At 45.7% G+C, this 27,752-nt stretch overlaps 2 protein-coding genes across 2 annotated transcripts; one reads left to right on the plus strand and one right to left on the minus strand.

Moving 5' to 3' along the window:
• The first annotated feature begins 1,140 nt into the window (after positions 1-1,140).
• LOC101343862 (zinc finger protein 182-like) lies at positions 1,141-13,466 on the plus strand. Its single transcript, XM_023729918.1, has 5 exons — positions 1,141-1,200; positions 2,890-3,012; positions 5,550-5,732; positions 5,805-6,204; positions 13,414-13,466. Exons 1-5 carry the CDS (start codon positions 1,141-1,143, stop codon positions 13,464-13,466), a joined length of 819 nt encoding a protein of 272 aa, XP_023585686.1.
• A 178-nt stretch (positions 13,467-13,644) lies between these two features.
• Positions 13,645-27,318, minus strand: SYCE1 (synaptonemal complex central element protein 1). The gene is made up of 13 exons (XM_004374948.1): positions 27,249-27,318; positions 18,591-18,653; positions 17,839-17,898; positions 17,430-17,504; positions 16,779-16,826; positions 16,473-16,527; positions 15,498-15,587; positions 15,228-15,291; positions 14,500-14,566; positions 14,276-14,399; positions 14,096-14,206; positions 13,908-13,995; positions 13,645-13,704 (listed from the first exon to the last, which is right to left on the minus strand). The coding sequence occupies exons 1-13, from the start codon at positions 27,316-27,318 to the stop codon at positions 13,645-13,647; spliced, it is 975 nt and encodes a 324-aa protein (XP_004375005.1).
• Between the last annotated feature and the right edge of the window lie 434 nt (positions 27,319-27,752).

Raw genomic sequence — 27,752 nt, forward strand, 5'->3', positions numbered from 1 at the left:
GGTGGTGTTGGCAAAGAATATTGAATATACCGTGGACTGCCAAAAGAACGAGCAGGTCTGTCTTGGAAGAAGTATAACTGGAATGCTCCTTGGAAGTGAGGATAGTGAGACTATGTCTTACATACTTTGGATGTGTTGTCAGGAGGGATCAGTCCCTGGAGAAAGACAGCATGCTTGGTAAAGTACAGGGTCAGCGAAAAAGAGGAAGACCCTCAAAGAGATGGTTTGATGTAGTGGCTACAACAGTGGGCTCAAGCATAACAACGATTGTGAGGATGGTGCAGGACTGGGCAGCGTTTCGTTCTGTGGTACATAGGGTCGCTATGAGTTGGAACTGACTCGACGGCACCTAACAACAAAAACAACAAAGTAGAGGGTCAGCGAACAAGAGGAAGACCCTCAACAAGATAGATTGACTCAGTGGTTACAGCAATGAGCTGAAACATAGCAATGATTGTGAGAATGGTGCAGGACTGGGCAGTGTTTTTTTCTGTTGTACGTAGGGTCGCTATGAGTCGGAACTTGGGCATCTGATAACAATACATTTGACCACAGATGCTTCTGATAGGATGTGTCCAGGATCCATCCCACTTCCACCTGTCATATTCCTTGTCCTTTTTCCTAATTTCAGTTTATAGCATCAGTATCTACCTAGCTGCCCATGCAGACAGCGTAGAAGTAAAACTTCTTTCACCCTCTGTCCAAGAAATTAGTACCAGATTCTGTTGCTGCCTTTTTTTTTTTTTTTTAATGGATTAGTTCCCTATTCTGTGTTCTTATTGCTCTGTAACCTTAATGTAGGTGGTAATCTCTCACCCTCATTTCTTCTCCTCTGCCTCTTCCTTAGCCATTTTCGTTTCTCCTAGGGAATGACTGTTAGCATGCAGGTCTCGTCAGGTAGCTTGCATCCTTAATGTACCCCGTTTTTCACATCTGTGGCTTCTGAAGTGGAGGTGTTCTCCCTGGGGTGGGCACAAGCAGTCCATTGAGATATGGGAAGGAAATACTAAGATACCTTTGTGTTTAATGTATAAATAATTAAAAAACAACAGTAAGTGCGTGAAAATTTTATTGCCAGAATAATTTATTGTCAAATATATAAATGCAGAATTACTCCATGATCAGTTCTGAGAACTCCTGATGCCCTTCACCTCCATCATGGCTGACAGAAACTGCACTGTTCTCATCGCCAGTGATGCGGTGCATGCTCTTCCTGCCTCTGCTACATATGCTGTTGCCTCCAGCGGTGTTCATGTTGGAGATCTAAGCACCTTTGACTCTTCAGTGAAGCATACCACGACAATATGTAATAGAACCAGTGTTTCTCTACCTTTGTAATCCAGTTTCTAACTCAGCTCCTCTAACGTATTGTTGCAGGTTTTGTTTATGTCACCATACCAGGTCATGAGCTTGTAAGAGCAGAATTTCGTTCATCCTGTTGTCCCTGGCAACGAGGACAGTTCCAGATATATAAGGGAAACTCAGTGTTTTTAGGAATTAATAAATTAATACAGAACCAGCATATTTCTACTATGGCTCCTAGTCTTAGTCATCTAGTGCTGCTCTCACAGAAATACCACAAGTGGATGGCTTTAACAAAGAGAAGTTTATTCTCTCACAGTCCAGTAGGCTACAAGACCAAATTCAGGGCATCAGCTCCAGGGGAACACTTTCTCCATTGGCTCTGGAAGAAGGTCTGTGTCATCAGTATTCCCTTGGTCTGGGAGCTTCTCTGTGCAGGAGCCTCAGGTCCAAAGGACGTGCTCTGCTCCCTGCACTGCTTTCTTGGTGATATGAGGTTCCCCATGTGTCTCTGTCAGCTTTTCTTTTTTATATCTCAAAAGAGATTGGCTTAAGACACTATCTAATCTTGTAGACCTCATCAGTATAATTGCTGCTAATCCATTTTATTACATCATAGTGATAGAGTTTACAACACATAAGGAAATAACATCAGATTACAGAATGGTACAGAGTCATACAATACTGGGAATCCTGACCCAGACAAGTTGACAGATATTTTTGGGGGACACAGTTCAATCCGTGACACTTCTCTTTCTCCCACAATATAAAGTACAAAACAGCATATATAGCGTCTTATGTAAGATCCTATATAAGATATATTTATATGCACACACAAAAACACATGTAGCACAAATACACAGAATGCACACATGCAGAGATGTAGAATCAGCTCCCAGACATTTTGTTCTTGTGATCCAAGACTGATGACTTGAGGAGGACATGCTGTTAAAGATGTCTTAGTTATCTAGTACTGCTGTAACAGAAATACCACAAGTCAATATGGCTTTAACAAACAGAAACTTATTATCTCACAGTTCAGGAGACTGTAAATCTGGATTCAGAGTGCCAGCTGTAGGGGAAGGCTTTGGCTCTGGAGGAAGGTCCTTGACTCCTTTCTACATCAGTGGGCCTGGATTTCCTTAGAGATCTCCATGTGTCTTGGCATCAATCTTCCCTTGGGTCTAGGAGGTTCTCAGTGCAGGGACCCTGGGCCCAAATGACACTGTCCACTCCTGGCTCTTCTTTCTTGATGGTATTGAGGTCTCTGTCTGCTTGTTTCTCTCTCTTATCTTTTGTAAGATAAAAGGTGTGATTCAAACAAGGGTGGTTGCATGGGTAGGCATGGTAACTTGAATGAGGATGTGTCCCACCTTAATCCTGCTTCATTAATAAACATAACCTAATCCTCATTAACATAATCTAATCCTGTCTCATTAACACGTAGAGGTCATGATTTACAACACATAAAATAGAAAATAATCACATTAGATCCCAAAATGGAGGACAGTCACACAATACTAGGAATCATGGCCTAGCCAAGTTGACAGATATTTTGGGGGGACTCTATTCAATTCATGACAACAGGGGTCAGTGTCGTTTGAGGATGTGGCCGTCGGCTTCACCTGGGAGGAGTGGCGGCACCTGAACACTGCGCAGAGGACCCTGTACAAGGACGTGATGCTGGAGAACTATACCAGCCTGGTGTCAGTAGGTGAGTGAATTTCCCCAGTAACTCCCAGGACAAGGAGTTTTTCTTCATTGGTAAATATTTGGACCATTTATAAAGTTTAATGCTATTTAGATTTGAGAGTTGAGGCAAGAAAGAATGCCTGTGATTCCTCTCTCTAATGAAAGGGTTAAATTGGCTCTCATCACTCCTCAAATGTCCCGAAACTTAAGCAGTTTTGCAAAAGTCCTGCGTTATTTCCCATTAACAGGGCATTGCAGTAGCAAACCTGAGGTGATCTTCAAATTGGAGCAAGGAGAAGAGCCGTGGACATTAGAAGGATTCCCAGGTCAGCAGGGGGCACTGGGTAGGGGAGGTGGGTGTGGTTGTGGACACAGGCTGCCTTTTGATGAACTCTGGGACAGTCGGGAAAAGTGCCAGCCCAGGAGAGAGCACAGGTCTGACCGCACAATAGGGATGGTGTATCGTTTTCTGGTGTGACTATAACAGAAATGCCACTAGTGGGTGGCTTTAGAGAACAGAACTTTGGTTTTCTCACAGTTTAGGAGGGTAGAGGTTTGAATTCAGAGTGTGGCTTTAGAGGGAGGTCCTTTTTAGTCTGTTTCAGTTTCTTGTAGCCAGCAATCCTTGGATCCTTGGTGAGCTTCACATAGTGTGGCATTTATCTTTCTCCCATCTGTGCTTGCTTGTCTCTGTGTCTTTGCTGCTTCTTATAACTCAGCAGTGATTAGGTTTAGGACACACCCTACACTGATATGGGCTCATTAATATAACAAAGAAAACACTATTCCCGAATGAGATTGCATCCACAGGCACAGAGGTTAGAATTCCAACACGTATTTTGGGAGGACACACTTCCATCCATCACAGGTGGATTGTCCCCTGATGATAGTCCACTTCTTGTGAGATGTTTGTATACTTTTGATTCATAGCTAGGTTTAGAGCATGGGTTATAAGATTTTCCTTTTAGAAAAAGAGGAAATTGTTGCTTTCACAAATTTAATTGGTGTTGCACAATGAAATAGAAATGGTCCTGGAGACAAGTTGACCAGTGAAGATCCTGCTACAGCTGTTCAGGTGTGAGGTGGACGTAGATTCTGCTCTGCTCATCTTACTCCCACTTCCCCTTGCACTTTCCCCTACACATCTTGTCTACTAATGTCCTTGTCACGCTGTGTGCCGCTTATTGTTCTAGTTTGATTCAGCTGTTCTTTATGTGCTTTCTATCCCTGAAGCAGTCACTTTTCCATAAATGGGATATCTTCAGTTTGTTTCTTGAGCTTACTTTCCCGTATCTTAAGCAGTTTCAAAGGCTATAGTTGTAACATGTCCAGAAATGTGTGTGTACACATTTATAGTTCGTCCTTTTTCTGTTTCTGCTTAGTCTGAACCTAAGGGAATTAAAACACAACCAAAAAAATACTCTGGGAATGACTTTCACTCTGGGACGCTGGAACTGACACCAGGAAGCCAACCTCACATACAGAGCACCAGCACCTAAACCCCTTCCACAGAAATGCTTAGAGATGGTGCATAGAACTTTTTTTGTTTTTTTTTTCTCATTTTAGATGTCCAGGAAGTGGATGGCCTGATTGAGAGGAGCTGGGAAAGTCAAGGCAAACATTTGTGGCAAGTTGTGATCATCAGCAAGAAAGCATCAACTAAGGAAGGAGCTGAATTAGGAAAAACATTTAATTTGAGCACAAACCCTTTTCCTTTAAGAAAAGTAACCTGTGGCAAGAGTTCAAACCATATTTCCCAATTGGTTGTAAGTAATGGAAACTGTTTAGGAATGAAGCCTGAGGAGTTTAATGTGTGTAAGGACTTACGCCTCCTTGTTGAACCTGATGTGATGTGTGCTAGAGAGAAACCTTGTAACCATGATTTAATTGGGAAATCCCTCAGACATAGTGAGTATCTTATTCATCAACAGAAGATGCAAACTCTGCAGCAGCCTTTTGAACATAGTAGACGAGGGAAGGCCTTTGATAAGGAGGCAGCATTCTTTACACATAGAACGGCTCATGCAGGGGAGAAATCCTGTAGATATAACGAATATGGGAAAGCCTGTAATGTCCGAGAGAGAACTCACCTAGGTGCGAATAATTGTAAATGTGATGCATGTGAGAAAACCTTTTGTGAGCAGCCAGTGCTCTTTCATCCTCACAGAGCTCACTTGGAGGAGAAACACTACAAATGTAATTCAAATGGGAATGATTTCAGTAAGAAATTATATCTTACTCAGCTTCAGAGTCATTCAGAAGAGAAAACTTTCGAATGTAATGTCTGTGCGAAAACTTTCTGTAAAAAATCTAACCTTACTAAACATCTGAAAACACACACGGGGGAGAAACCTTATAAATATAGTGAATGTGGAAAAACTTTCATTAGCAAGTCAGTCCTTATAATACATCAGAGAACACACACACGGGAGAAACCCTACACATGTAATGAATGTGAAAAATCGTTCTGCCGTAAATCAGACTTAACTGTTCATCAGAGAATCCACACAGGGGAGAAACCCTGTGAGTGTAGTGTGTGTGGGAAAACCTGCCAGAAGTCAGCACTCAGTGTACATCAGAGAACTCACAATGGGGAGAAACCTCACAGATGCATTGAGTGTGGCAAAACCTTCCACAAGAAGTCGATGCTCACTGCACATCAGAGAACACACACGGGAGAGAAGCCCTACAAATGTGAAGAATGTGGAAAATCCTTCGGCCACAGGCCTGCCCTAACTGTACATCGGAGAACACACATAAGAGAGAAACCTTATAAATGTAATGAATGTGGGAAATCCTTCTGTGTGAAGCCAAAACTCACTGTTCATCTGAGAACTCATACTGGGGAGAAACCCTATGAGTGTAACAAATGTGGAAAAACCTTCTACCAGAAGTCAAACCTCACTGTACATCAGAGAACTCACATAGGGGAGAAGCCCTACGAGTGTATACAGTGTGGGAGAGCATTCTGTGAGAAGTCAACTCTCAGTAAACATCAGAGAACTCACACAGGGGAGAAGCCCTATGAATGTAAGGAATGCAGGAAAACCTTCTACCAGAAGTCGGCCCTCACTGTGCATCAGAGAACTCACACAGGGGAGAAGCCCTATGAATGTAAGGAATGTGGGAAAACTTTTTGCCAGAAGTCACACCTCAACAAACATCAGACAACTCATGCAGGGGAGAAACCATTTGTGGCAGAGAGTGGCTGTGTGCTCACTAAGACTCACTTTCTTTTCCTCTTGGGCACACAGCCTACATTTCTCAGTCTCCCTTTACTGTGGGTGGGACCACATAACTGAGCTCTTGCCATGGAATATGTGCACAAGTGATGTACGTCTCTTCTACGGCTGCCCCACGAAAATCTTACGCATTTCTCCCTGACTTCTCATTCCCTGTGGGACTGGAGTAGATCTCATCCCCAGGGTAACCTTGGGAGATGTAGGCTGAAGATAGCAACCCTCACTTAAGACAGAGGAATTGATTGAGAGTAGCAGAGTCTTGTCGTCTCTACCCCAAAGACCCCATTTGTACTTCACGTGAATGAGGTATCTGTACCCTGTTGGGACATCCCATATTTTGATCTTTTCATGTTTGCACTGCAACAGAAGCAGCCTACTGTAGCTAATATACTTCTGTGAGAAGTTACTACTCTTTGTATATCAGAAAATTTGCACAGGTGAGAAACCTGTTTTGTCATCTTTCATCCCCAAGTCAATTGATGTAAAAGTCGAAGAACTCATGGGGAGAAACAAAGAATGTGACACGTGTAGGAAAATCTTTACTACATAGGGACATGCCATTGAGCGGTAAGTAACAGAATGAATTGAAACTGTATAAATGTCTTCAATGCAGCAGGGTTTTCAGCGAGACTTACAACTTTATCATATAGCAGAACATTTGTTATGAAGGGGGAACTCAATTTAGGTAAAAAAAACCAAAACCAAACCCATTGCCATCGAGTCGATTCTGACTCATAATGACCCTGTAGTGGATGAAAATTTTCAAATAGAAATGTTGATTTTCTTTTTTTTAATATTTTATTGTACTTCAGGTGAAGGCTTACAGAACAAATAGTTTCTCATGAAACAGTAGTACACATGTTGTTTTATGACATTGGTTAACAACCCCACAACATATTAACCCTCTAAATTCTCAACACTTTTTTTTTTTTTGTGAAAATACACATAGCTAAAGATACACTGTTTCAAAACTTTCTACATACACAGTTCAGTGACATTGACTACGCTCTTCCAATTGTGCTGTTATTCTCACTTAAGATGAAGGCTTACAGAACAAAATAGTTTCTCATTTAACAGTTACTACAAATGTTGCCCTATGACAATGGTTAACAATCTCACTACACATCAACAATATCCTTACTCAACCTTGGGTCCCCTATCACCAGCTTCCTTGTCCCCTTCTGCCTTCTGGCCCTTGTCACTGGACTCCTGTACCTCGTTAGTCTCATTTGGTTTTATGGGGCTATCCACTCCCAGGCTGAAGAGTGAACCTCGGAGGTAACTTCATCACTGAGCTAAAAGGGTGTCTGGGGGCCATACTCTCGAGGTTTCTCCAGTCTCATTTAGGCGAGTAAATGTCTTTTTTTTTGTGAGTTAGAATTATCCTCTAAATCCTTCGCCAGCTCTGTCCAGAACCCTCTGTTGTGATCCTGGTCAGAGCAGTCAGTGGTAGCCAGGCACCATCTAGCTGTACTGGACTCAGTCCGGTGGAGGCCTTGGTAGCTGTGGACAATTAGTCCTTCGGACTAATCTTTTTCTTGTATCCTGTTCTCGTCATTCTCCCTTGCTCCCGAAGGGAGAGACCAGTGGAGTATCTTAGATGGCCGCTCACAGGCTTTTAAGACCCCAGACACTACTCACCAAGGTAGAATGTAGAGCATTGTCTTTATAAGCTGTGTCATGCCAGTTGATCCAGATGTTCCCCGAGACCATGGTCCCCACAGCCCTCCGCCCAGCAATTCAGTCCCTCCCCAGGGAGTTTGGATGTGTCTGTGGGGTTTCCATGATCTTTCCTTTTACAGGTTGTGCTAGTTTCCCCTGTGTTGTGTACTGTCTCACCCTTCACCCAAGATACCACTTATCTATTGCCTATTTAGTATTTCCCCCCCACGCCTCCCATCCCTGGTAACCGACAACGATTGTTACATTTTGTGTGTGAACTTTTTCATGGGTTTTTACAATAAGGGTCTCATACAATATTTGTCCTTTTGTGATTGACTTATTTCACTCAGCATAATGTTCTCCAGTTTCATCCATGTCATGAGGTGCTTCACAGATTCATTGTTCTTTGTCGTTGCATAGTACTCCATTGCGTGTATGTACCATAGTTTATCCATTCATCTGTTGATGGGCATCTAGGTTGCTTCCATCGTTTTGCTATTGTGAACAATGCTGCCATGAACATAGGTGTGCATGTCTATTTGAGTGACGACTCTTTAAGAAATGTCAATTTTTAAATTGGAAATAGAATAGTTGGCTATAGACTGGTGTTTTTCTACTAAGGGGAAATTTGCTATAAACATCTTCCCTGTGAATATTTTTATTTTTTAAGCCCAAAAATTTCAACTCAGGATAGCAAACGTATGAGGTTTGTAGGATTCATGCATGAGTACCCGGGACCCCTCCCAGACCTTACCCTGTGTGTCTCTTTGTATACTTTCTGGTAATCCATAGCTGTAAGTGTAGTGGGAGCTAAAAGGGGCTGATGTCTGCCTATTTAGCTGTCCGAAGGACTGTTCTTTTGTGTACTCTGGCCTAACCGGGGGTGGTTAGGATCAGACAAGAGGCCAGATGGTCTGAAGTGGAAGGAGTCACGTGGACCTGGAGACTCGCAGCTGGTACCCCAGTGACCTAGCCCCAGGTGGCTGGGGATGAGAGACTGCTGCTTGGAGTGGCCTACTACAAGGATGGAGAAGTGGGAAGGTGAGGACTGGATCCACTTCCAGGTGGAACTGGATTCATGTTGATCTTTCCCATGCAGTTAGCAGTGAGGGTGTGATTTGCCCACTGTGCCCTTGTACAGTGCACCTGCACACAGATTTATTCAGCTTCATCTTGACCAGGCTCTTCATGGTTAGCTTAAAGAATCTTTTCCGTGATTCTTTTGGGTTGGGCATTTTGTCCAACTCTGCCCAGGGAGGCATTAGGTGCCATCAAGTTGGTTCTGACTCATAGTGACCCTATGTACAACAGAACGAAACACTGTCCGGTCCTGCGCCATCCTCATGGTTATTATGCCTAAGGCCATAGTTGCAGCAACTGTTGTCAGTCCATCTTGTTGAGGGTCTTCCTCTCCTTCGGTGACCCTGTACTTTACCAAGCACAACGTCTTTCTCTAGGGACTGGCCCCTCCTGATAACGTGTCCAAAGTATGTGAGACAAAGTCTCGCCATCCTCACTTTGAAGTAGCGTTCTGGTTGTACTTCCAAGACAGATTTGTTGGTTCTTTAGGCAGTCCGTGGTATAGTCAGTATTGTTTGGCAACACCATAACTCAAAGGCATCAATTCTTCGGTCTTCCTTATTCATTGCCCAACTTTCACATGCCTGTAAGGCAATTGAAAACATCATGGCTTGGTTCAGGCACACCTTAGTCCTTAACGTGACATCCTTGCTTTTTAACACTTTAAAGGGGTCTTTTGCATCAGATTTGCCCAGTGCAATATGTTGTTTGATTTCTTGACTGCTGCTTCCGTGAATGTTGATTGTGGATCCAAGTAAAATGAAATCCTCGACAGCGTCAATATTTTCTCCATTTACCATGATGTTGCTTATTGGTCCAGTTGTGAGGATTTTTGTTTTATGTTGAGGTGCAATTCGTACTGAAGACTGTAGTCTTCGATCTTCATCAGTGTTTCAAGTCCTCTTCACTTTCAGCAGGCAAGGCTGTGATGTCTGCATATCACAGGTTGTTAATGAGTCTTTCTCCAATCCTGATGCCCCGTTCTTCATATAGTCCACCTTCTCAGATTATTTGCTCAGCATACAGATTGAACAAGTGATGAAAGGATACAACACTGACACACCTTTCCTGACTGTAAACCATGCAGTATCCCCTTGTTCTGTTTGAATGACTGCCTCTTGATCTATGTACACGTTCATCGTGAGCACAATTTAGTGTTCTGGAATTCCCATTTGCACTGTTAGCCACAATTTGTTATGATCCACACAGTTGAATGCCTTTGCATAGTCAGTAAAACACAGGTTAACATCTTATATTCTCTGCTTTCAGCCAGGATCCATCTGACATCAGCAGTGATATCCTTCGTTCCACATCCTCTTCTGAATCCGGCTTGAATTTTTGGGAGTTCCTGTGGATGTACTGCACTCATCTTTTGAGTGCCTTCCAACCTGAGGCGCTCATCTTCACACTATATCAGACACTATTGTGCTGCTGTTCATTTTTTTTTCAGAAGTAGACCACCAGGTCCTTCTTCCTAGTCTTAGTCTGGAAGCTCAGCTGAAACCTGTCTGCCATGTGTGACCTTGCTGTTATTTGAATACCAGTGGCATAGCTTCCAGCATCACAGCAACACACCAGCCCCCACAGTACGACAGTGACAGACATGGGGGAGTGAGGCATTAGGAGAATGATTCTGTGGCATGTCTTGGAAAAGTTTTTTCAGAGAGAGACAGGAAAAGGTGCTTATTCTGCTGGGCCTTGGTGTTTATTCACAATTCACCTGGTTGCGTATTGCAGCCTTTTGTGGTATCCTGTGACTTATCTAATGGAGTCCCACACCACCTGCCTTTCCCTGTGATTGCCATTGTGCCAGTGGTTGTTTTTGCTTAAACTCTGTTGAATTGGGTCACTCCTCTTTGTAATCTGAGTCCTGACTGGTATTTATCTGGACTGTGACTGACATTTTTTTCATTTTTCTGTAAACTGTTTGCAGATACTCATAGTGTCACTGAGTCAGAATTTGACTCAACAGCAATTGGTGCATAAATATGATAATGTTTAAACCACAGTGGCTTTACAGTGTTTTTAATACATTGTAGGGTAAGTCTCCTCTTTCTCTTCGTTTTTCCCCTTTACATTGATTCTTAGTGATGATATTTAAATCACTCCATTTCCTTTCCCATCCGAAAGCCCTGTCTGAATTCCGATTGGATTTTTTTTATTAAATTTCGATTTCAGCAAGGCCCCACCCAGGGTAGAGAACACTTCTCCCAAGTGCCCTGGGCCATCCCAGGAGACCAGGCTACAAACCCAGTGACAGGGCTCAGGTTGCAGCTGCTCCTGCCCCTGTGCTGGCAACAGGCCTGCAGTCACCCCTAGCTCTACCAGCGTAGTCACACCCCCACATGCTGATTACAAGTCGCAGACCTCCAACAGAAGATGAAGATTTAGTAAATGAAATGGGTATGTATGTTATGAAAATACAAGCCTAAATAGCTATACTTACTCCAGGCAGAGTTGATATTCAGGCAAAAAGCATTTTTGGAGACGAGCAAAATCTGTAATGTAAGAGTCACTCAGCTAGGGTGTTCTCACAATTCTAAATGTTTATGCACCTAATAGCACAGCCTCAGCATGTATAAAGTCCAATCCACTTCAAGGAATTCACAGATCCACATCCTCAAGGGAGACAGCAGCCCCTTCTCCCCACTGAGTTTAGTAAGCAAGTGAAGTTTGGAAAACCAAGGGGAGAAACCAGTGACTCCAGATAGTAATAAATGGGCACAGAAACATCCCAGCTATCAGCTTGGTAGCATTCTTAGCAGAATGCCCGGAGTACTGGTTTTCATTGATGCTTTACACTAAGCCAGGAAAATGCTAACCACCAGTGAAGTAAAAGCCCCAAAGCACCAGAAAAGTGGGTGCCATTTGGGGAGACAGGTGGGGAGCTTGTCAGAGCACAGGCTCTGCCTAAGTCCCAGGAGACAAAGTAGGGTCCATTCAGCCATGGGAGCCCCCTCCCCAGAGAAGTCCCAGGAAGGCCAGTACTGATCCAGGAGCCATGTGTGGTGACCCCCTTCTCTGCTTGCAGAGCACTCCGTGGGTCGGCAGGGACCGAGACCCTAAAGGTGGGAGGGGGCAGGGCCTGGGTGTAGGATATGTGTGGCCAGAACCCGGGTTCACCGAGGAGGGAGGTCACTGTGTGCTCATTCCGAGGAGCCCCAGGCAGTGGGTGTCCATGTCTCTCAAGTGTTAGAAGATGGAGAGCTTGCACATTCTTGCCCTGTGGCAGCATGCAAGGCTGGCATCTCCAAATGCTGAGCAGTTCCTGTAGCTGGTCACCTAGGCAGGCAAGTAGGTTCCAGCCACCACAGCGAAACTGCCAGTGGCTGCCACTCAGGGAGGGGGTGCTGTCCACTGTGTGCTAGAATCTTTGCTGACTGCTCAAAACTCACTGGGCCTGTAGTCTTAGGTTCCTCAGCTGCAACCCTAACCTCCGTTTGCATAGCACCTTTGTGGTCCATTGTGTAACCTTTTAAAGAGATAATTCCTTTTCCCCATGATAGCTTCTAAATGTTTTATAATTTGCTTTCATATTTAGGTATTTATTTACTACCCTGGCACATAATGTGGAAACCCTGGTGGCATAATGGTTAAGAGTTCAGCTGCTAACCAAAACGTCGGCAGTTCAAATCCACCAGGCGCTCCTTGGAAACCCTGTGGGGTAGTTCTACTCTGTTCTGTAGGGTCACCGTGAGTCAGAATTGACCTCACGGCATCGGGTTTTTTTTTTTTTTTTTGGTTTGGACATAATGTGCGTCTATGGTGTGGGAAAATAGTACGTCAGTGTGTTCCACATACACAGTTGTCCCTGCAGCTTTCATCGGGAAGTTTGCCTTCTCTGAAGTGTGATCTCCGTCGTCTATTAAATGTCTAAAAATGCGAGGGTCTTGTTCAGGGCTCTTTAGCCCCAGTGGTCTATTTATCCATCTCCTTGGCCAATTCTGTCTTGGTTACTATAGCTTTATATACGTATTGATATTTGGTAGAGAAAATCCTCTCACCAAACACATCTCCTTGGTGATCCTCATGGCTTTTCTTGCACCTTTACATTTCCAAATACATTTTACAAATAGCTTGTCAATTCCTTTTTTAAAAAACTATTTTCAATTTGGTAGGATAGTCCAGTGTATAATTTTTACTGAATTGACTTCTACATGTCCCCTGTAAATATGTTTACTGTAGATTTTAAAAATGTACCTGTTATCAAGTTACCAGTCACCGATTTACTACCTCTCAGCTCCAAATTCAGATGTGTTGCCAGCTCTGTGAAAATGGGTCTGGGCCCTTTAGTATTTTCTTTTTGTCAGCTGACATGTTAACTTTGTCTGTCAGAGAGGCCTGCAGAGAACCTCGGGGTAAGGTAGCTCTGACACCATGTATGCTTTATAGTTGGCTCTCAAGCATTTATTGAGCGCCTGCTGTGTGCCTCCAGCTGGGGCCAATGAGCAGGGCCCAGCCAAGGCTTCAACCACGCTCAGTGGCTAAGGGGGTCCTTGGGCCCTACCCTCCCCCCCACCCCGCCCCAGCACTGACTCAGCTGAGGCAGGCAGTATGAAAACAGCACTTTTATTTCCTGTGGCCCCGTGGAGTAAGGTAGGGACAGGGAGGAGGAGGTGCAGTGGTCCATGGGGAGGTGTCCTCTGGACTAGACTGGCGCTGGGCTCTACTCAGTGGGTGGCTCTGAGTCTTTCTCCTCGTGTGCCCTGAGGGGCTTGGGACTGGCCTGAGGCAGGCACTGCACCTGGGAGGGGCAAGGGATCAGGGTGCTGGGTGGGAATCAACGGACACCTGCACCCACTCCCTCCAGCCCACTCCTCTGCCCACCACTGCCTTTGCCCTGGCTGTGGTCCTGCTGAGAATGCCCTTCCCAGCAGCTGCCTCCCTGCTGTCCAGCCCCCACTCCACGTCCCTGTTCTTTGGGCTCACCACCTCTCCAGGAAGGGCCCCGTCCTCTTGGGCGTCGTGGGCTTGGGCAGGAACCTGCACCCCATGCTTCTCCAGCTCCTCCTTCAGCCTGGACAGGGAGTGGGATAGGAGGGAGAGACAAGAGGGTGTGAAGCTCTGAGGACAAGACGCACAGACACCCATCCAGAGGCTGGGGTCTCCGCGCCCACCTCTGGCGCTTCTCCTGCAGCTGCTGGCACTTCTCCTGCAGCTGCTGCTGGCGCTGGGAAGCAGCCTCCAGGAGCTCCTCAGCCTTGCTCTTCTCCTCCTCAAACAGCTGCCTGGGGGTGCAGGGGGGCGTCAGTACCGGCCACCTCTCCCTCCTCCCCCTCTCCTCCCCCCATTCTTACACAGCAGCCACAGCTTCCTTGCTGCGCAGGAAGAGCCCCTCGCTGATGGTCGAGGGACCTTCAGCCCCACACAGGGAGTGCAGCCGATGCTTCACATCCTCCAGCTTCACCTGGATCAGCTTCTCTGAGGTGGGATGGGGCAGGCGATGGACAAGAAAGGGCAGTCAGGCAGGTGAGGGCTGCCTACCTCCCTCCCCCCTCCCCCCACCAACCCCAGGCCTCACCTTCCTTGAGCAGCTGCTCCTTGCTGCTATCCAGGCTGCCTATCTCCCGTTCCAGCTGCTCTGGCCTCTGGGGGGCAGAAATGAAGCAGCTCTGCATCTCCCAGCACCTCCCTCCCACACCTCAGGGAAGCCCTATCTAGTCCAGTCATTCATTCATTCAAGCATTTATCCACTCAGGTGCCTCCCTTCCCACCACTCTCCCCATCTCCATTCCTGCAGCTTCAGGCGTGCCTGCCTCAGAGCCTTCGCACTGGCCCTTCCCTCTGCCATGAACTCTCACCCAAGAGACCCACATCTGGTGTGCTTTGACGGTCAGGACTGTTGCAAGCATGGGAACTGGCCCAGGAGGACTTACACCAGTGCGGCACTGTGGCTGCTTATTCCCGGCACCGTGTCCTCTGTTTCCTTGTCTGGCACCTGGTAACCTCCTCCCCCACCCCCCACCAAGAAGGCCCAGGGTGGCAAACACTATCTCTTCTGTGCTTGTGATGGTGCTGGGCACACCCATGGACGCCCAAGAATGAATGCCCAACTTTGGCTCTGAGAACACTGGAGGCAGGAGGGACCAGATGCAGGGTGACTCTAACCTTACAGCCACCAACACCTACTCAGGAACTGGTTGTGGCAGGTGAAAGGAAGGAGGTATGGAGGATGACCCTTGGCTTGGGCCTGGAAGAAGATGTGGAAGGTAAAGGAGAGGCTTTGAGAGGGGTGAGACAGAGACTCACATGAAACTCCCAGAGGTCTTTGTGCTGGCCCATCAGATCCTCCAGTTGTTCCTCGAAATCCAACCTGGGGACCAGCCACACAGGAATGAGAGGCCATGGGCCAAGACCCCCCTATACACAGGGCCTGGCCGGGCTGGGGTCTCCCTGCACAGACCCTGGAGGTCCTTGCCCATGCTCCCACCTTCCCAGCTTGATCTTCCCAGGCTCAGCTCACTGCTCCTTTCCAGCCTCCCATCCCTGACACAACCCCTACCCTAGCCCCTGGGTTACCTCAGCTGCCTCTGTTTGTTCTTCTCTTCTTCTATCTGGGAGTTTAGGGCAGAAATTCGGTCCTTGCACTCCTGCAACATGGTGTGCTTCCTGGGAAGGGCCAGGCAGCCCTCAGCCATGTTCTCTGAATGACCCCTCGGAGGACAAGGCTGGGTGGGGCCTGACATGAAACGCTTCTGCTTCCCACTGTTGAGTGCTCTGTGGAGACCATCACCTACCTGTCCTATCTGCCACCAGCCTACGTGTGGATCTAGTGGTTTGATGTAACCGGTGCTGCAGGTCTGGCTTTGAGCCCTGGCTCTGCAACTCACTGTAACTGGGTCCAAGTGCTTCTCCTCCCAGCTCCCAGTTTCCCTCTCTAACACGGTGGTGGTGGTGGTGGTGGGGGTATGACAGAAGTACCTGCCTCCTAGAAGTATCATTGTGAGGATTAGGGAGATCACTGTGGGCATGGCTGAGTTCACATGCACAAACATACATTAACTGTCATCAGCTTTTCCCAAACAGTTCCAATCTCAGGGTGTCAAGGCCTGGGGCCTCTGGTCACAAAAACGAGATAAACATTCAGGAGGTGGAGAAATGAACATATAATTGGGTAGATGGAAAGACAGTGGATAAATGGAGAGAGATAGATGGTTGGGTGGGTGATAAATGAATGGCTGGATGCCTAAATGGACAGATGAGTGAACAGACAGCTGAAGAGCTGGATGGTGAAGAAAGAAAGGCACAGAATAAAATCCAGGTGAAGGAATTCAATGGACAAACTAGTAAAATGATTATACTAGTGAGTGACAGAGTTGCCCTTAACACCACGGTCTGATGTTGGAGCTGAACAGGGAAGATGCTTGTCTGGCCTCTCCATTTAACTGAAGGAGAATGTGAGGACTGCATGTCTGGGATTTACTGCCCTTGCTTTCTCTGCTCTGCCAGAATGTGGAGGGGGGTGCAGGGGAAGCCTTGGGCAGAGCCTCTTACCTCTGTGCCTCATTGTCTTTCTCTTGGCAGTGCAGCCGCAGGATCCTCAGTGTATCTGCAGGGGGAGGAATCAGGAGGCCTGTGAAAGTTTGTCAAGGGCACTGGGTTTGGGCAGAGGTCACGGACAAGATCATGTCAGGTATTGCGGGCAACGGACTGGATGTTATCATTTACTACAAATCTGACGGAGGCCAGAGGAGGGATGTAGCCTAACTGCAGGTTCAGAGGGTTCCTGCTGCTGTGGCATGAGTGCGCTTCTGTGGGGCAGTGAAGACAAAAGTGTGGAGACTGAGCAGCTGCAAATACCTTGCTTTTTGTTCAAGATTTCCTCCAGGCGCACCTTCTCTCCGTTCACTGGAAAACAGTGACACTGAAGCATCAGGGACGGGTTTGCCGGCAGTCACACAGGTTTGTCACAGTCCTGCCCATACCCCTGAATGTGGACACCTTAAGGCAAACCCCCTCCCCCTTGTGCCCACCTTCCCTGTAAGCACCAAAGCGCCCTGACATTTACAGATGGTGGTGCGAGGACCTTGTGGAAAGCACATGCTGTTACACAGAGGGGAGTGAAACAAACACGTCACATGAGATAAGGGCTATGAAGGAACCATCCAGCAGTGTGGGGGCACGTGACTAGGGGTAGCAGGGTGCAGTCTTCAGATGGGATGACCCAGGTAAGGCCTCTCTCAGAGGGGACATTAGAGCTGCATGGCACTGTGAGGTAGTGAAGAGTGTTCCAGACGCAGGGAGAAAACAGCCTGGCAAAGGGACCGAGGCAGGAGCTGCTTGGAGGGTGTCTCAGGAACACTCCCAATAGCAGAGTGGGAGATTGTTGGAGATAAGGCCGAAGGGGACATGGGACTCCTCTGGGTCTTGTGGGCCATGGGTGTCTGGAAGATTGAGTTCAGGGGTCAGGAGACATTGTGGGGATCCCTGGGTGTCCCCTGGCACACTTACTTGAGTCCAGTTCCTTCTGCAAGGCTTCCCAGAGGGCCCGGGCCTCTCCCAGCTCCTCACTGGCCTTCTTTTTGGCTGCGCCAAAGACAGGAGGACAGACACTGTGTGAGTGCAGCTACCAGCCTCGCTCTCCCTTGCAAACCTAGAGGGGCCCAGACTCTGCAGAGGAGGAGAGGGCCTTCCAGGGCCCAAGCCCTTCTTGCTGGGCTTGGCTGGCAGCAGGGCTGGTGTCATGACTGTGTGACTGGGCAGTCTCATAGGTCCCAGTGCTTGGTTTAATGCTCTGCTGTCAATCTTGAAAATCTTAGTGATGTTTTAACAAGGGGTCCATATTTTCATTTTCCACTGGGCCCTGCAAATCATGTAGTTGATATTGGCTGGCAGTCAAAGTTGAGGTCCTTGAGCTCACCTTGTTGAACCTCGTTAATCCGGTTAATCAGGACTTCAACCCGAGGCTCCAAGCTTCCTGCTGCAGAGAAAAAAAGCAATTGAGCTGGAGATGACACGACTGGCTGTCCAGAACAGGCAGAGGTGGGGTGGGCACCAACCCTGTCTTTGCTGCTTTCTTTCACCATGAATTTATTGAACCCCTACTGTTAGCAGGTACTTCGTTGGGCCCTCAAGGGATTTACGTTGTGGGTAGGGAAGACAGGGAACAGACAGGTAGGGACACAGTCTGGCAGTGGTAACTGCTGTCAAGAGAAAGTAGGGCAAGGAGTTAAAAAGAGCTTCTTCAGCTATGGAAAGGCCTCCTGAGGGCCCCAAATCAATTGAGGAGAGCAGGCCATGCAGGTGTGTGTGGTGGGAGGACTAGGAAGTGGGAATGTGGTTGGAAGGAGTCCAGTGAGCAACAGAGAGTAGGTGAGGTGGAGGGAAATGGTGAGGGGTGGGTTGTGAAGAGGAAAGCTTCTGGATTTAATTCTGAGTATAGTAGGAGCCAAATGGGTGGCCAGCAAAGGGGGTGAGACAGTTTGGGGGAAACTTTTTGCCTTCTATTCCTTTCTAATTTTGAACCATGAGGCCATATTGTTAAAGAATTAAATTTTACAAGAAAGTGAATGGGATAATTCCCTAGGTTGTGAATTGTGGGGCTGGGAATTGAACCTATGTCTGCCTGACCCCACACCCCAGGCTGAGCATCAGACACAGAGGAGACATGACCTTTCTGCAGCTTCTTCACCATTTCCATCAAATCTTCGATCTTCTTTGAGAACTTGGCCTGCCCTATCGAAACAAAACCAAAACTTTCAGAACCAGAAAGTGTGAAAGGCCTGAGGATGGGTTGGACAGCCCTGGCTAGGGGCGAGGCACACTGAGGGCAGGTCTTCAGCCAGAGTGCTGTCTCACTCCTTTTCCTGAGGTGGAGAGGTTACAAGGAATGAACTGGGGCCCTTTACTGGTTAGCTTTTCCCTAAAGGATAAAAGAAAACTACAGATACACCCCTTAATAAAACTCAATGGCAGAAGGGCACTCCCTCCCTACTTTTCAATCTTATGTCAAACCTTGCCAAGGAAATAATGCAAGGGAAAAAAAAGAGAGGTATAAAAATACATTATCACCCATTAAGGATTCTTGACAAAAAAAATGAAACCTGTATTTAAGCCTCTGTATCTAAATACCAATTCAGAGGAAACACAGGGACAGAGGAACATGTTAAACGACACATGGGGGTATAATTAGCAATGTGTAGACATGGGAAATTCCAAGTGGCAAACAACCCAATTTATTTAACAAATACATTTTAAGAAAAAAAAAAAAAAAGATCCTTACAGATTAAAAGGGACTTGAAACACATATCAACCGATCACAATGAATGGACCATATCTGGATCATGATTCAAGCAAATGTACTATAAAAAAAATTTATGAGATAACTGATGGAATTTGGAAAATGGCTAGATATTTGATAAAGTAAAGGAATTATTGTTGCTATTAATTAGATGTGATAATAGTATTGTACTTTTTTTTAAAGAGAGCCCTGGTGGCACAGTAGTTAAGAGCTCAGCTGCTAATCAAAAAGTCAGCAGTTCGAATCCACCAGCCGCTCCTTGGAAACCCTATGGGGAAGTTCTACTCTGTCCTACAGGGTCGCTGTGAGTCAGAATCGACTTGACAGCAATGTTTTTTTTAAAGAGTACTGATCTGTTAGAAATATACATGAAATGTATATTTCTTTAAAAAGTAAAGCTACTCAAATAATGATGAGAAGGTGTTTGTGACTGTTTTCTTTTTAATTTGTGTCTTAGGCTGGGTTCTCTAGAGAAGCAAAACCAACAAAGCGTTTATGTATAAATAAATACATTTATATCAAGCAAATGGTTAACGCAGCTGTAGAGACTGAAAAGTCCCAAGTCTGTGAGTCAGACTGGAGGCTTCTCCTGACTCATGAAGCTATAGGGGCTGGTGAACCCAAAATCAACAAGTCAGACAACAGGCCTGTGGCTCACAGGCTGTGGAGGCTGACAGATCCCAGGATTGGCAGGTAAGCTGGCAGGATGCTGGCTCACAAACTGCAGAGGTTGATGAATCTCAAGACTGGCAGGTAAGCTGCTAGCTCAAGTCCCAAGAACTGGAGGGCAGATGAACAGGAGCCAGCGGCAGGATCCAGAGCCAGCAAAAGCCTTGCTAGAAAGTCCACCTGTATTGGATGCAGGCCACAACCCCAAGGAAACCCCCTTTCAGCTGACTGGCTACTCACAGCAGATCCCATCATGGAGGTGATCACATTATGTCAGATCTCATCATGGAAGTGATTACTCCATTATATGACTGCCAAACTACACCATAACTACCAAACTACTGAGAATCATGGTCCAGCCAAGTTGACAGACAACCTTAATGGTCACAGTCCAACCCTTGTCAACTTGACACCTGTACACATCTCCTTAAACCATACACAGTCTCTGAATAAAGACAATTATAAAGTCATACTTGCACCCAACATAATACAACTAACGTGTACAACTGAAAATGCACTAGCCCTGTTTACATCTTATATTTTATAAGTGAAGAAAACAAAAATACCTGGTACACACATACAAGGAAGAAATACCAATTACAGTCCTTGTGTCTGCAACTGGTCATGTGGTGGTAACAGGTATTCAGAACTATCTTTTTCCACCACCCATTCTGCATTCCCTTTGCCCTCAGCTGGTCGTGGTTCTTTGCCTTGTGGAGCGACCCAGACCTTTATTCCTCAAAGGTCTGGGCCATTAGTAGTCATATTGGAATTGGGTTGTTGTAGTTTTCCATTGACTTTAGTACTAAGAGACACCCTAAGTTATCTCCTGCATTCCAGACACACTCTTCTTTACCTCCATTATGTAATATCAGTCTGATTTCCTCTTGGTAATCAGGATCACTCACACCAACCAATATGGTAACTCCCTTCTTTGCTGGTTGGTTCAGAGGCATAAGGAGCCCAAAGTGGCCAGGTGGCATTCTTAACATTCAGTACAATGGAATCAGTTGTCTCTAGGTGGGAGCATTCCTCCCTTTAGAACTAAGACCTCTAGACCTGCAGAGCATAGGGTCACGGGGACAGGAAGCAAAAATTTTATGAGTGGGTCACTAGGGGTAATAGTGAATGGTACCACTCCCATTTCCACCCTTTGATTCCTGGATCCATGAATCCTGGCTACTGGAGAAACAGCACCATATACTGGAGCATATACAGCCTCCTGGAGAACATCACCCCAGCCCTGCAGGGAACTGACACCTAGCTGTCACCGTAATTGTGTCTTTAGAAGGCCGTTCCATCATTCTACCAAGCCAACTGCTTCAGGATGATGGGGAACATGGTGAGACCAGTGAATTCCATGAGCACGGGCCCACTGCTACACTTCATTTGCTGTGAAGTGTGTCCCTTGATCTGAGGCGATCCTGTGTGGGATATGATGATGCTGGATAAGGCATTCTGTAAGTCCACAGATGATAGTTTTGGCAGAAGCACTGCATACAGGGAAGGCAAATCAATATCCAGAGTAAGTGTGTATTCCAGTAAGAATAAAACCCTGCCCTTTCCATGATGGATGCCATCCAACGTAATCAACCTGCCACCAGGTTGCTGGCTGATCACCTCAAGGAATGGTGCCATATCAGGGACTCAGTATTGGTCCCTGCTGCTAGCAGATTGGGCACTCAGCAGGAGCTGTAGCCAGGTTGGCCTTAGTGAGTGGAAGTCCATGGTGCTGATCCCATGTATAACCTCCATCCCTGCCACCATGGCCACTTTGTTCATGAGCCTACTGGACAATGATGGGGAGTGGCTGGGGAAAGAGGAAGACTGATTTCCACATAACTCGTCATCCTATCCACTTGACTGTGAAAATCTTCCTCTGCTGAGGTCACCCTTTAGTGAGCATTCATGTGAGACACAAATACCTTCACTTCTTTGGCTTATTCGGAGAGGTTTATCCACATACCTCTTCCCCATAAATCCTTGTCTCCTATTTTCTAATCATGTTCCTTCCAAGTCCCTGACCATCCAGCCAAACCACTAGCCACGGCCCATGAATCAGTATACAGATTTGCACATCTGGCCATTTCTACTTCCAAGCAAAGTGAAAAATCAGGTGCACCACTCCAAGTTCTGCTCAATGGGAGGATTTCCCTTCACCACTGTCCTTCAGGGAGGTTCCAGAAAGAGGCTACAGTGCTGCCAGTGTACATTTTTGAGTGGTGCCTGCGTACCTTGCAGAACCATCTGTAAACCAGGCACAAGTTTTCTCTTCCTCAGTCAACTAATCATTAAGGAATTCCCCGTGAGGCCATAGGTGAAGACTGGGACATAGAAGGTAATGTGACAGGAGTGGAGACCATGGGCATGTGAGCCACTTCCTCATGCAACTTGTGCTTTCAGGTCTGCTCCAGCCCCATCTCATACATACCACTTCCATTTAATGATGCAGTGCTGCTGTGCTTGTCCAACTTTATTACTCTGTGTGTCAGACAACACCCAGTTCATGATGGGCAGCTCAGGCTGCATGGTGACTTGGTGGCCCACGGTTAAGTGTTCAGTCTCTACCAAGGCCCAGTGACAAGCCAAAAGCTGTTTCTCAAAAGGAGAGTAGTTATCTGCATAGGATAGCAGGGCTCTGCTCCAAAATCCAAAGGGTCTGCACTGTGATTCACCAATAGGGGCCCATCAAAGACTCCAAACAGCATCTGTATCTGCCACTAACACTTCGAGCACCACTAGATCAACCAGATCATATGGCCCAAGTGGCAGAGCTGCTTGCACAGCAGCCTGAACCTGTTGCAGAGCCTTCTCTTGGTCTGGGGCCCACTCAAAACTAGCAGCTTTTTGAGCCACCTGATAAATAGGCTGGAGTAGCATACCCAAATAAAGGATATGTTGCCTCCAAAATCCAAAGAGGCCCACTGGGTGTTGTGCCTCCTTTTTAGTTGTTGGAGGAGCCATCTGTAATAACTTATCCTTCACTTCAGAAGTAATAGCTTGACGTAACCAACTCCTGGTACCAAATGTCTTAGGCTGGGTTCTCTTGAGAAGCAAAACCTGTGAAGCATCTATCTATCTATCTATCTATATATATATATTCATCTCTGTCTATATATATGTAGAAAGAGAGAGACAGAGAGGGATATTTCTATCAAGGATAACAGTTTATGCATTTGTAGAGGCTGGTAAGTTCCAAGTCTGTGGGTCAGGCTGGAGGTTTCTCCTGACTTGCACAGCTGTAGGGGTTGGTGAACCCAAGATTGGCAGGTTAGACAACAGTCCTCTGGCTCACAGGCTGCGGAGGCTGACAAATTCCAAGATAAGTAGGTAAGCTGCTAGCTCAAGTCCCAAGAACCAGAGGTCAGATGAACAGGAGCCAACTGCAGGATCCAGAGCCAGCAAAAGCCTGTGAGTCTTGCCAGTAAGTCCACCTATATTGGACGCAGGTCACACCCTCAAGAAAACTCCCTTTCAGCTGACTGGCTACTCATAGCAGATCCCATCATGGAGGTGATCACATTATATCAGATCTCATCATGGAGGTGATTACATCATTATATGACTGCCAAACTACATAACTGCCAAACCACGGAGGATCATGGCCCAGCCAAGCTGACACACAACCTTAATGATCGCAACTTGTATAATCAAAAATTTTACACACATAAAAGTAGAAATGATACTGTAATAAACCCAATTCAATCATCACCTAGATCTGACCATTATTAACATTTAGCCGTATTTGTGTCAGGTTGTTTTTTCCCTGTGCAGAAGTCTGTTCAAATAAGCCCAAGGCTTCTTGACATTTGATCCCCAGATACTTCAGGATGCATCTCTAAAAATTAAGGACATTTCCTTATAAACCCTAATCCCCAAATCACAAGATAAACAATAATTCCATAAAATCATTTAACACCCAGACCATATTCAAATTCCTGGTGGTCTTCAAAGTGAGTTTTTCAGTTGGTTTGGGCAACGATGTATCCATGTATTATTATGGACAGACTAGAAAGTGATCTCACCTGTTTTTATTCTCCATTGCATTTCCAACGGTCACAAGGTAAAGTACAGAGTAGGAGATCAGTAACTATCTGCTAAATAGACCAACTAATAACTTGTTAAGAATAAAAATTCAGGGTAAAAAACAGCCTGTGTAGTATCAACCATTCCTTTTAACCTTTAATTTTAAAATAACTTCAAATTTATATAAAAGTTGCAGGAATCAGACACACAGCTCCTATATGCCCTTCACTTATATTCCCAGTTAACATTTTTTTAATTTGTTTTTTCTATTGTACTTTAGATGAAGGTTTACAGAATAGTTTCTCATTAAACAGTCAGTACACATATTGGTTTATGACATTGGTTAACAACCTCATGGCATGTCAACACTCTCCCTTCTCGACCTTGGAGGACCTTTTTTTCTTTTTCTTTTTGGTGAAAATATCCAGTTAACATTTTTGCTAACATTTTTGAACCTTGAGAATAAGTTACAAATGTATTGTCCCAAAACCAAAACAAAAACAAAAACAAAAAAAATTGCCATCGAGTTGATTCTCATAGCTACCCTAAAGGACACAGTAGAACTGCCCCAGAGGGTTTCCAAGCAGCGCCTGGTGGATTTGAACTGCTGACCTTTCTGTTAGCAGCTGTAGCTCTTAACCACTATTTCACGAGGGTTTGCACGTATTGCCCCATTACCCCTTAATATTCCAGTGTAATGTCTGAAGTACAAGGACACTCTCTACGTGGTAACCAATGGTACAATAATTGAAACCAAGGGATTAACAGCAATAGATATTAACATCTGATGCTCCAACGACATTAAAAAATTCCCCCTTTCTCCTTTACATTTTAATATTCCACAAGTTGTCGTTCGGTGCCGTCGAGTCGATTCTGAATCACAGTGACCCTATGTACAAAAGAATGAAACACTGCCTGGTCCTCCATCATCCTCAGAATTGTTGCTATGCTTGAGCCCATTGTTGTAGCCACTGTATCAATCCATCTTTTTGAGGGTCGTCTTCTTTTTCGTTGACCCTCTACTTCACCAAGCATGATGTCCTTCTCCAGGGACTGATCCCTCCTGATAACATGTCCAAAGTATGTGAGATGTAGTCTTGCCATCCTTGCTTCTAAGGAGAATTCTGGCTGTAGTTCTAAGATAGATTTGTTCGTTCTTTTGGCAGTCCATGGTATATTCAATATTCTTCACTAACACCGTAATTCAAAGACATCAATTCTTCTTTGGTCTTCCTTATCCATTGCCCAGCTTTCACATGCATAAGAGGCGATCGAAAACATCATGGCTTGGGTCTGGAGCACCTTAGTCTTCAAGGTGACATCTGTGCTTTTCAAAACTTTAAAGAGGTCTTTTGCAGCAGATTTGCCCAGTGCAATGTGTTTTTTGATTCCCTGACTGCTGCTTGCATGAGTGTTGATTGTGGATCCAAGTAAAATCCTTGACAACTTCAATCTTTTCTCTGTTTATCATGATTATCATGATATTGCTTATTGTTTCAGTTGTGAGGATTTTTGTTTTCTTTATGTTGAGGTGTAACCCATACTGAAGGCTGTAGTGTTTCATTTTCATCACTAAGTGTTTCAAGTCCTCTTCACTTTCAGCAAGCAAGGTTGTGTCATCTGCATAACACAGGGTGTTAGTGAGTCTTCCTCTAATCCTGATGCTCCATTCTTCTTGATACAGTCCAGCTTCTCAGGTTATTTGCTCGGCAGACATACTGAATAAGTATGGTGAAAGGATACAACCCTGATGCACACCTTTCCTGATTTTAAACCACAAGGACAACATACATTTTCTTAATAAAAAATCACACCATATGACTCAAAATGACCCTTCATCTCTGCACCACCCTCTAAATCAAAATCCTCTCCCCAGAGTCATAAATTAAGAATGCAGCCTCCAGACATTTTTCTGTGCAACACACATAGAGCTCGGATTAACATAATTTTTCCGGTGGCTTTTCTCTCATACAAGTATCTCCTTTGAAGATCATCTGTGTTAGTATAAACATATCTAATAATGTAAAAGTTAACTTTAATTAAAATTTAACTTAATTTTAATTTCTTATTTTAGAAATCCACTGCACAGGTATTTCAGTGTGCATGAGTACACTTTAACTTATCCACTCCTTCCCCATGTTCTGCTACCACCAGTGAGGCTCCATCTGTGTGTTTTGTGTGATCCTCTAGAAAGGTGACTGAAAAATGGAAAAATCAATTTAAATGTTAAAAATCCTTCCACATGTTACTGCAAAACCTTTATCCACTGGTCGTCCTACCAGCTCAGTATGGAGAAGCATGTGTCCCCACAGGGTCACTGACATCAGATAGCACCCTGCCTCCCCTTCTGAAACAGTCTGATGGACTGAAACTTTAAATTTCTTCCTTTGCCACTGAAGTTGAATAAACCTTCATTTCAGTGTATTAGCTTATCTGAGTAACCTGAAATAGGGACACTAAGAGACTTCTATGGCATAGTGCGTAGAAATCACAGTAGGTGCTTAAAAAAAAGGGATATATATGGATCTGTCCCATTTATTTTTCTCTCTGTCCTTAGGAATATCACTGGGTGTTGAGCCCTACTCTAAGAGAACTATGTGCTAAATTTATTTCATTATTCATATCTTTATTTTGTAAAAACACTACCAAGCCCCTGGGTGTACCAAGCAGGCACTGGTGTAGGTAGTTCTTGAGGGAACGACCAAGTGCGTTATTACAGCATTTTATGTTTCAGAATTCCCATAGAACACACCGGGGAGGTTTTTCTGTTTTTCTTTTATCTCCTCGCTGGGCTGCAATTCGTGAACTTCAGTACAATGTGAATAAGCTGCATGTCCCTCCTTTCCCCAGTTGCAGGAAGGAAAGAGAGGCCAAACTCCAGGCAGTCCCGGTACTGTAGGGCCATCTGGGGCAACAGGGATGTGTGGCTGTAGACTGGCTGTAAGATGAGGATTCTAAAGAGTTATGAATTCCCTTAGGTGTGTAGTTCGAGGGAAATATCCTTTTTTTTGTTTGTAAATATGCATAAATTCTCAGGGACACTACTTAAATTGCCCCAGCAAAAACTCCAAGGAGCAAAATATAGTGCAAGTTAAGTAAGTCAAATCTAGGTATTGGATATGTGGATAACTACTCCCCCCTCTCTGAAGAAGAGTCGATGTTTTTATAATAAAAAGCTTAGAGTCGTTTTCACACACTTTCATCCCAAGGAGGGACCATCCTCGCCTCCACCCCAGCCTCCGCGCACCCGCCAAGCTGGGGCGCGCTCAGACCCCGCACCCTGTGCCTTTTCCAACCCGGCTACCAAGAAGGCCCTCTTGGTCTCCCGCCACTACCTCCGCCCTTTTCAGACTGGTCCATGGTTCCTGTGAGCTCCGCACTCGAAACCCCCGACCTTCCCGCCATTTTCTCTCAGCTCGGAGGTGTTCGCGTCTTTAGCGCCTCGGCTGATGATTGGACCAAACCTCACCGGTGGCGCGACCGCAGCAGCACGCCTGCGCAGTGCACTTCCGCACGGCAGTTACTTCGCCAGGAAGGAAGGAAGGGCGAAAGGGGAGGGGCAACGGTTCCTTGCCTGCGCCCGTGAAGGAAGTCGGGCTCCCTGCCGGGCAGCTACTACGCACACGTAAACCTGGAGGCCAGAAAATCCAGTTGGGAGAAGCTCAGGTCAGCGTACAGCCTTGTAGGCTTGCTATTGGTCAGTTGATGAGCAAGTGTCCTGCGCATGTGTAAGACCTCCCACGGGGCGCCTTCTTTTTGCGTGTCCGGCGCTCCGCAGGCTTGGGATTCTAACTCCGCCCACAGAGGCGGGGTTACGTGCGCATGTGCTGTTCTCTGGC

This window comes from Trichechus manatus, unplaced genomic scaffold, assembly GCF_000243295.1.
Source record: "Trichechus manatus latirostris isolate Lorelei unplaced genomic scaffold, TriManLat1.0 scaffold00031, whole genome shotgun sequence".
NCBI classification, from domain to species: Eukaryota; Metazoa; Chordata; class Mammalia; order Sirenia; family Trichechidae; genus Trichechus; species Trichechus manatus.

Excerpts from the sequence above, each read along its gene's own strand:
- LOC101343862 (XM_023729918.1), top strand. The coding sequence starts at position 1,141 with ATGCCCTTCACCTCCATCATGGCTGACAGAAACTGCACTGTTCTCATC. Across the intron at positions 3,013-5,549 it reads ACTATACCAGCCTGGTGTCA|AAGTCAGCACTCAGTGTACA; the intron begins GTAGGTGAGTGA and ends AAAACCTGCCAG. Across the intron at positions 5,733-5,804 it reads GCCACAGGCCTGCCCTAACT|CCAAAACTCACTGTTCATCT; the intron begins GTACATCGGAGA and ends TTCTGTGTGAAG.
- SYCE1 (XM_004374948.1), bottom strand. The coding sequence starts at position 27,318 with ATGGCGGGAAGGTCGGGGGTTTCGAGTGCGGAGCTCACAGGAACCATG. Across the intron at positions 14,567-15,227 it reads AAGACCTCTGGGAGTTTCAT|AGGCCAGAGCAGCTGGAACG; the intron begins GTGAGTCTCTGT and ends TCTGCCCCCCAG. Across the intron at positions 13,996-14,095 it reads CTGCAGGAGAAGCGCCAGAG|GCTGAAGGAGGAGCTGGAGA; the intron begins GTGGGCGCGGAG and ends CTCCCTGTCCAG.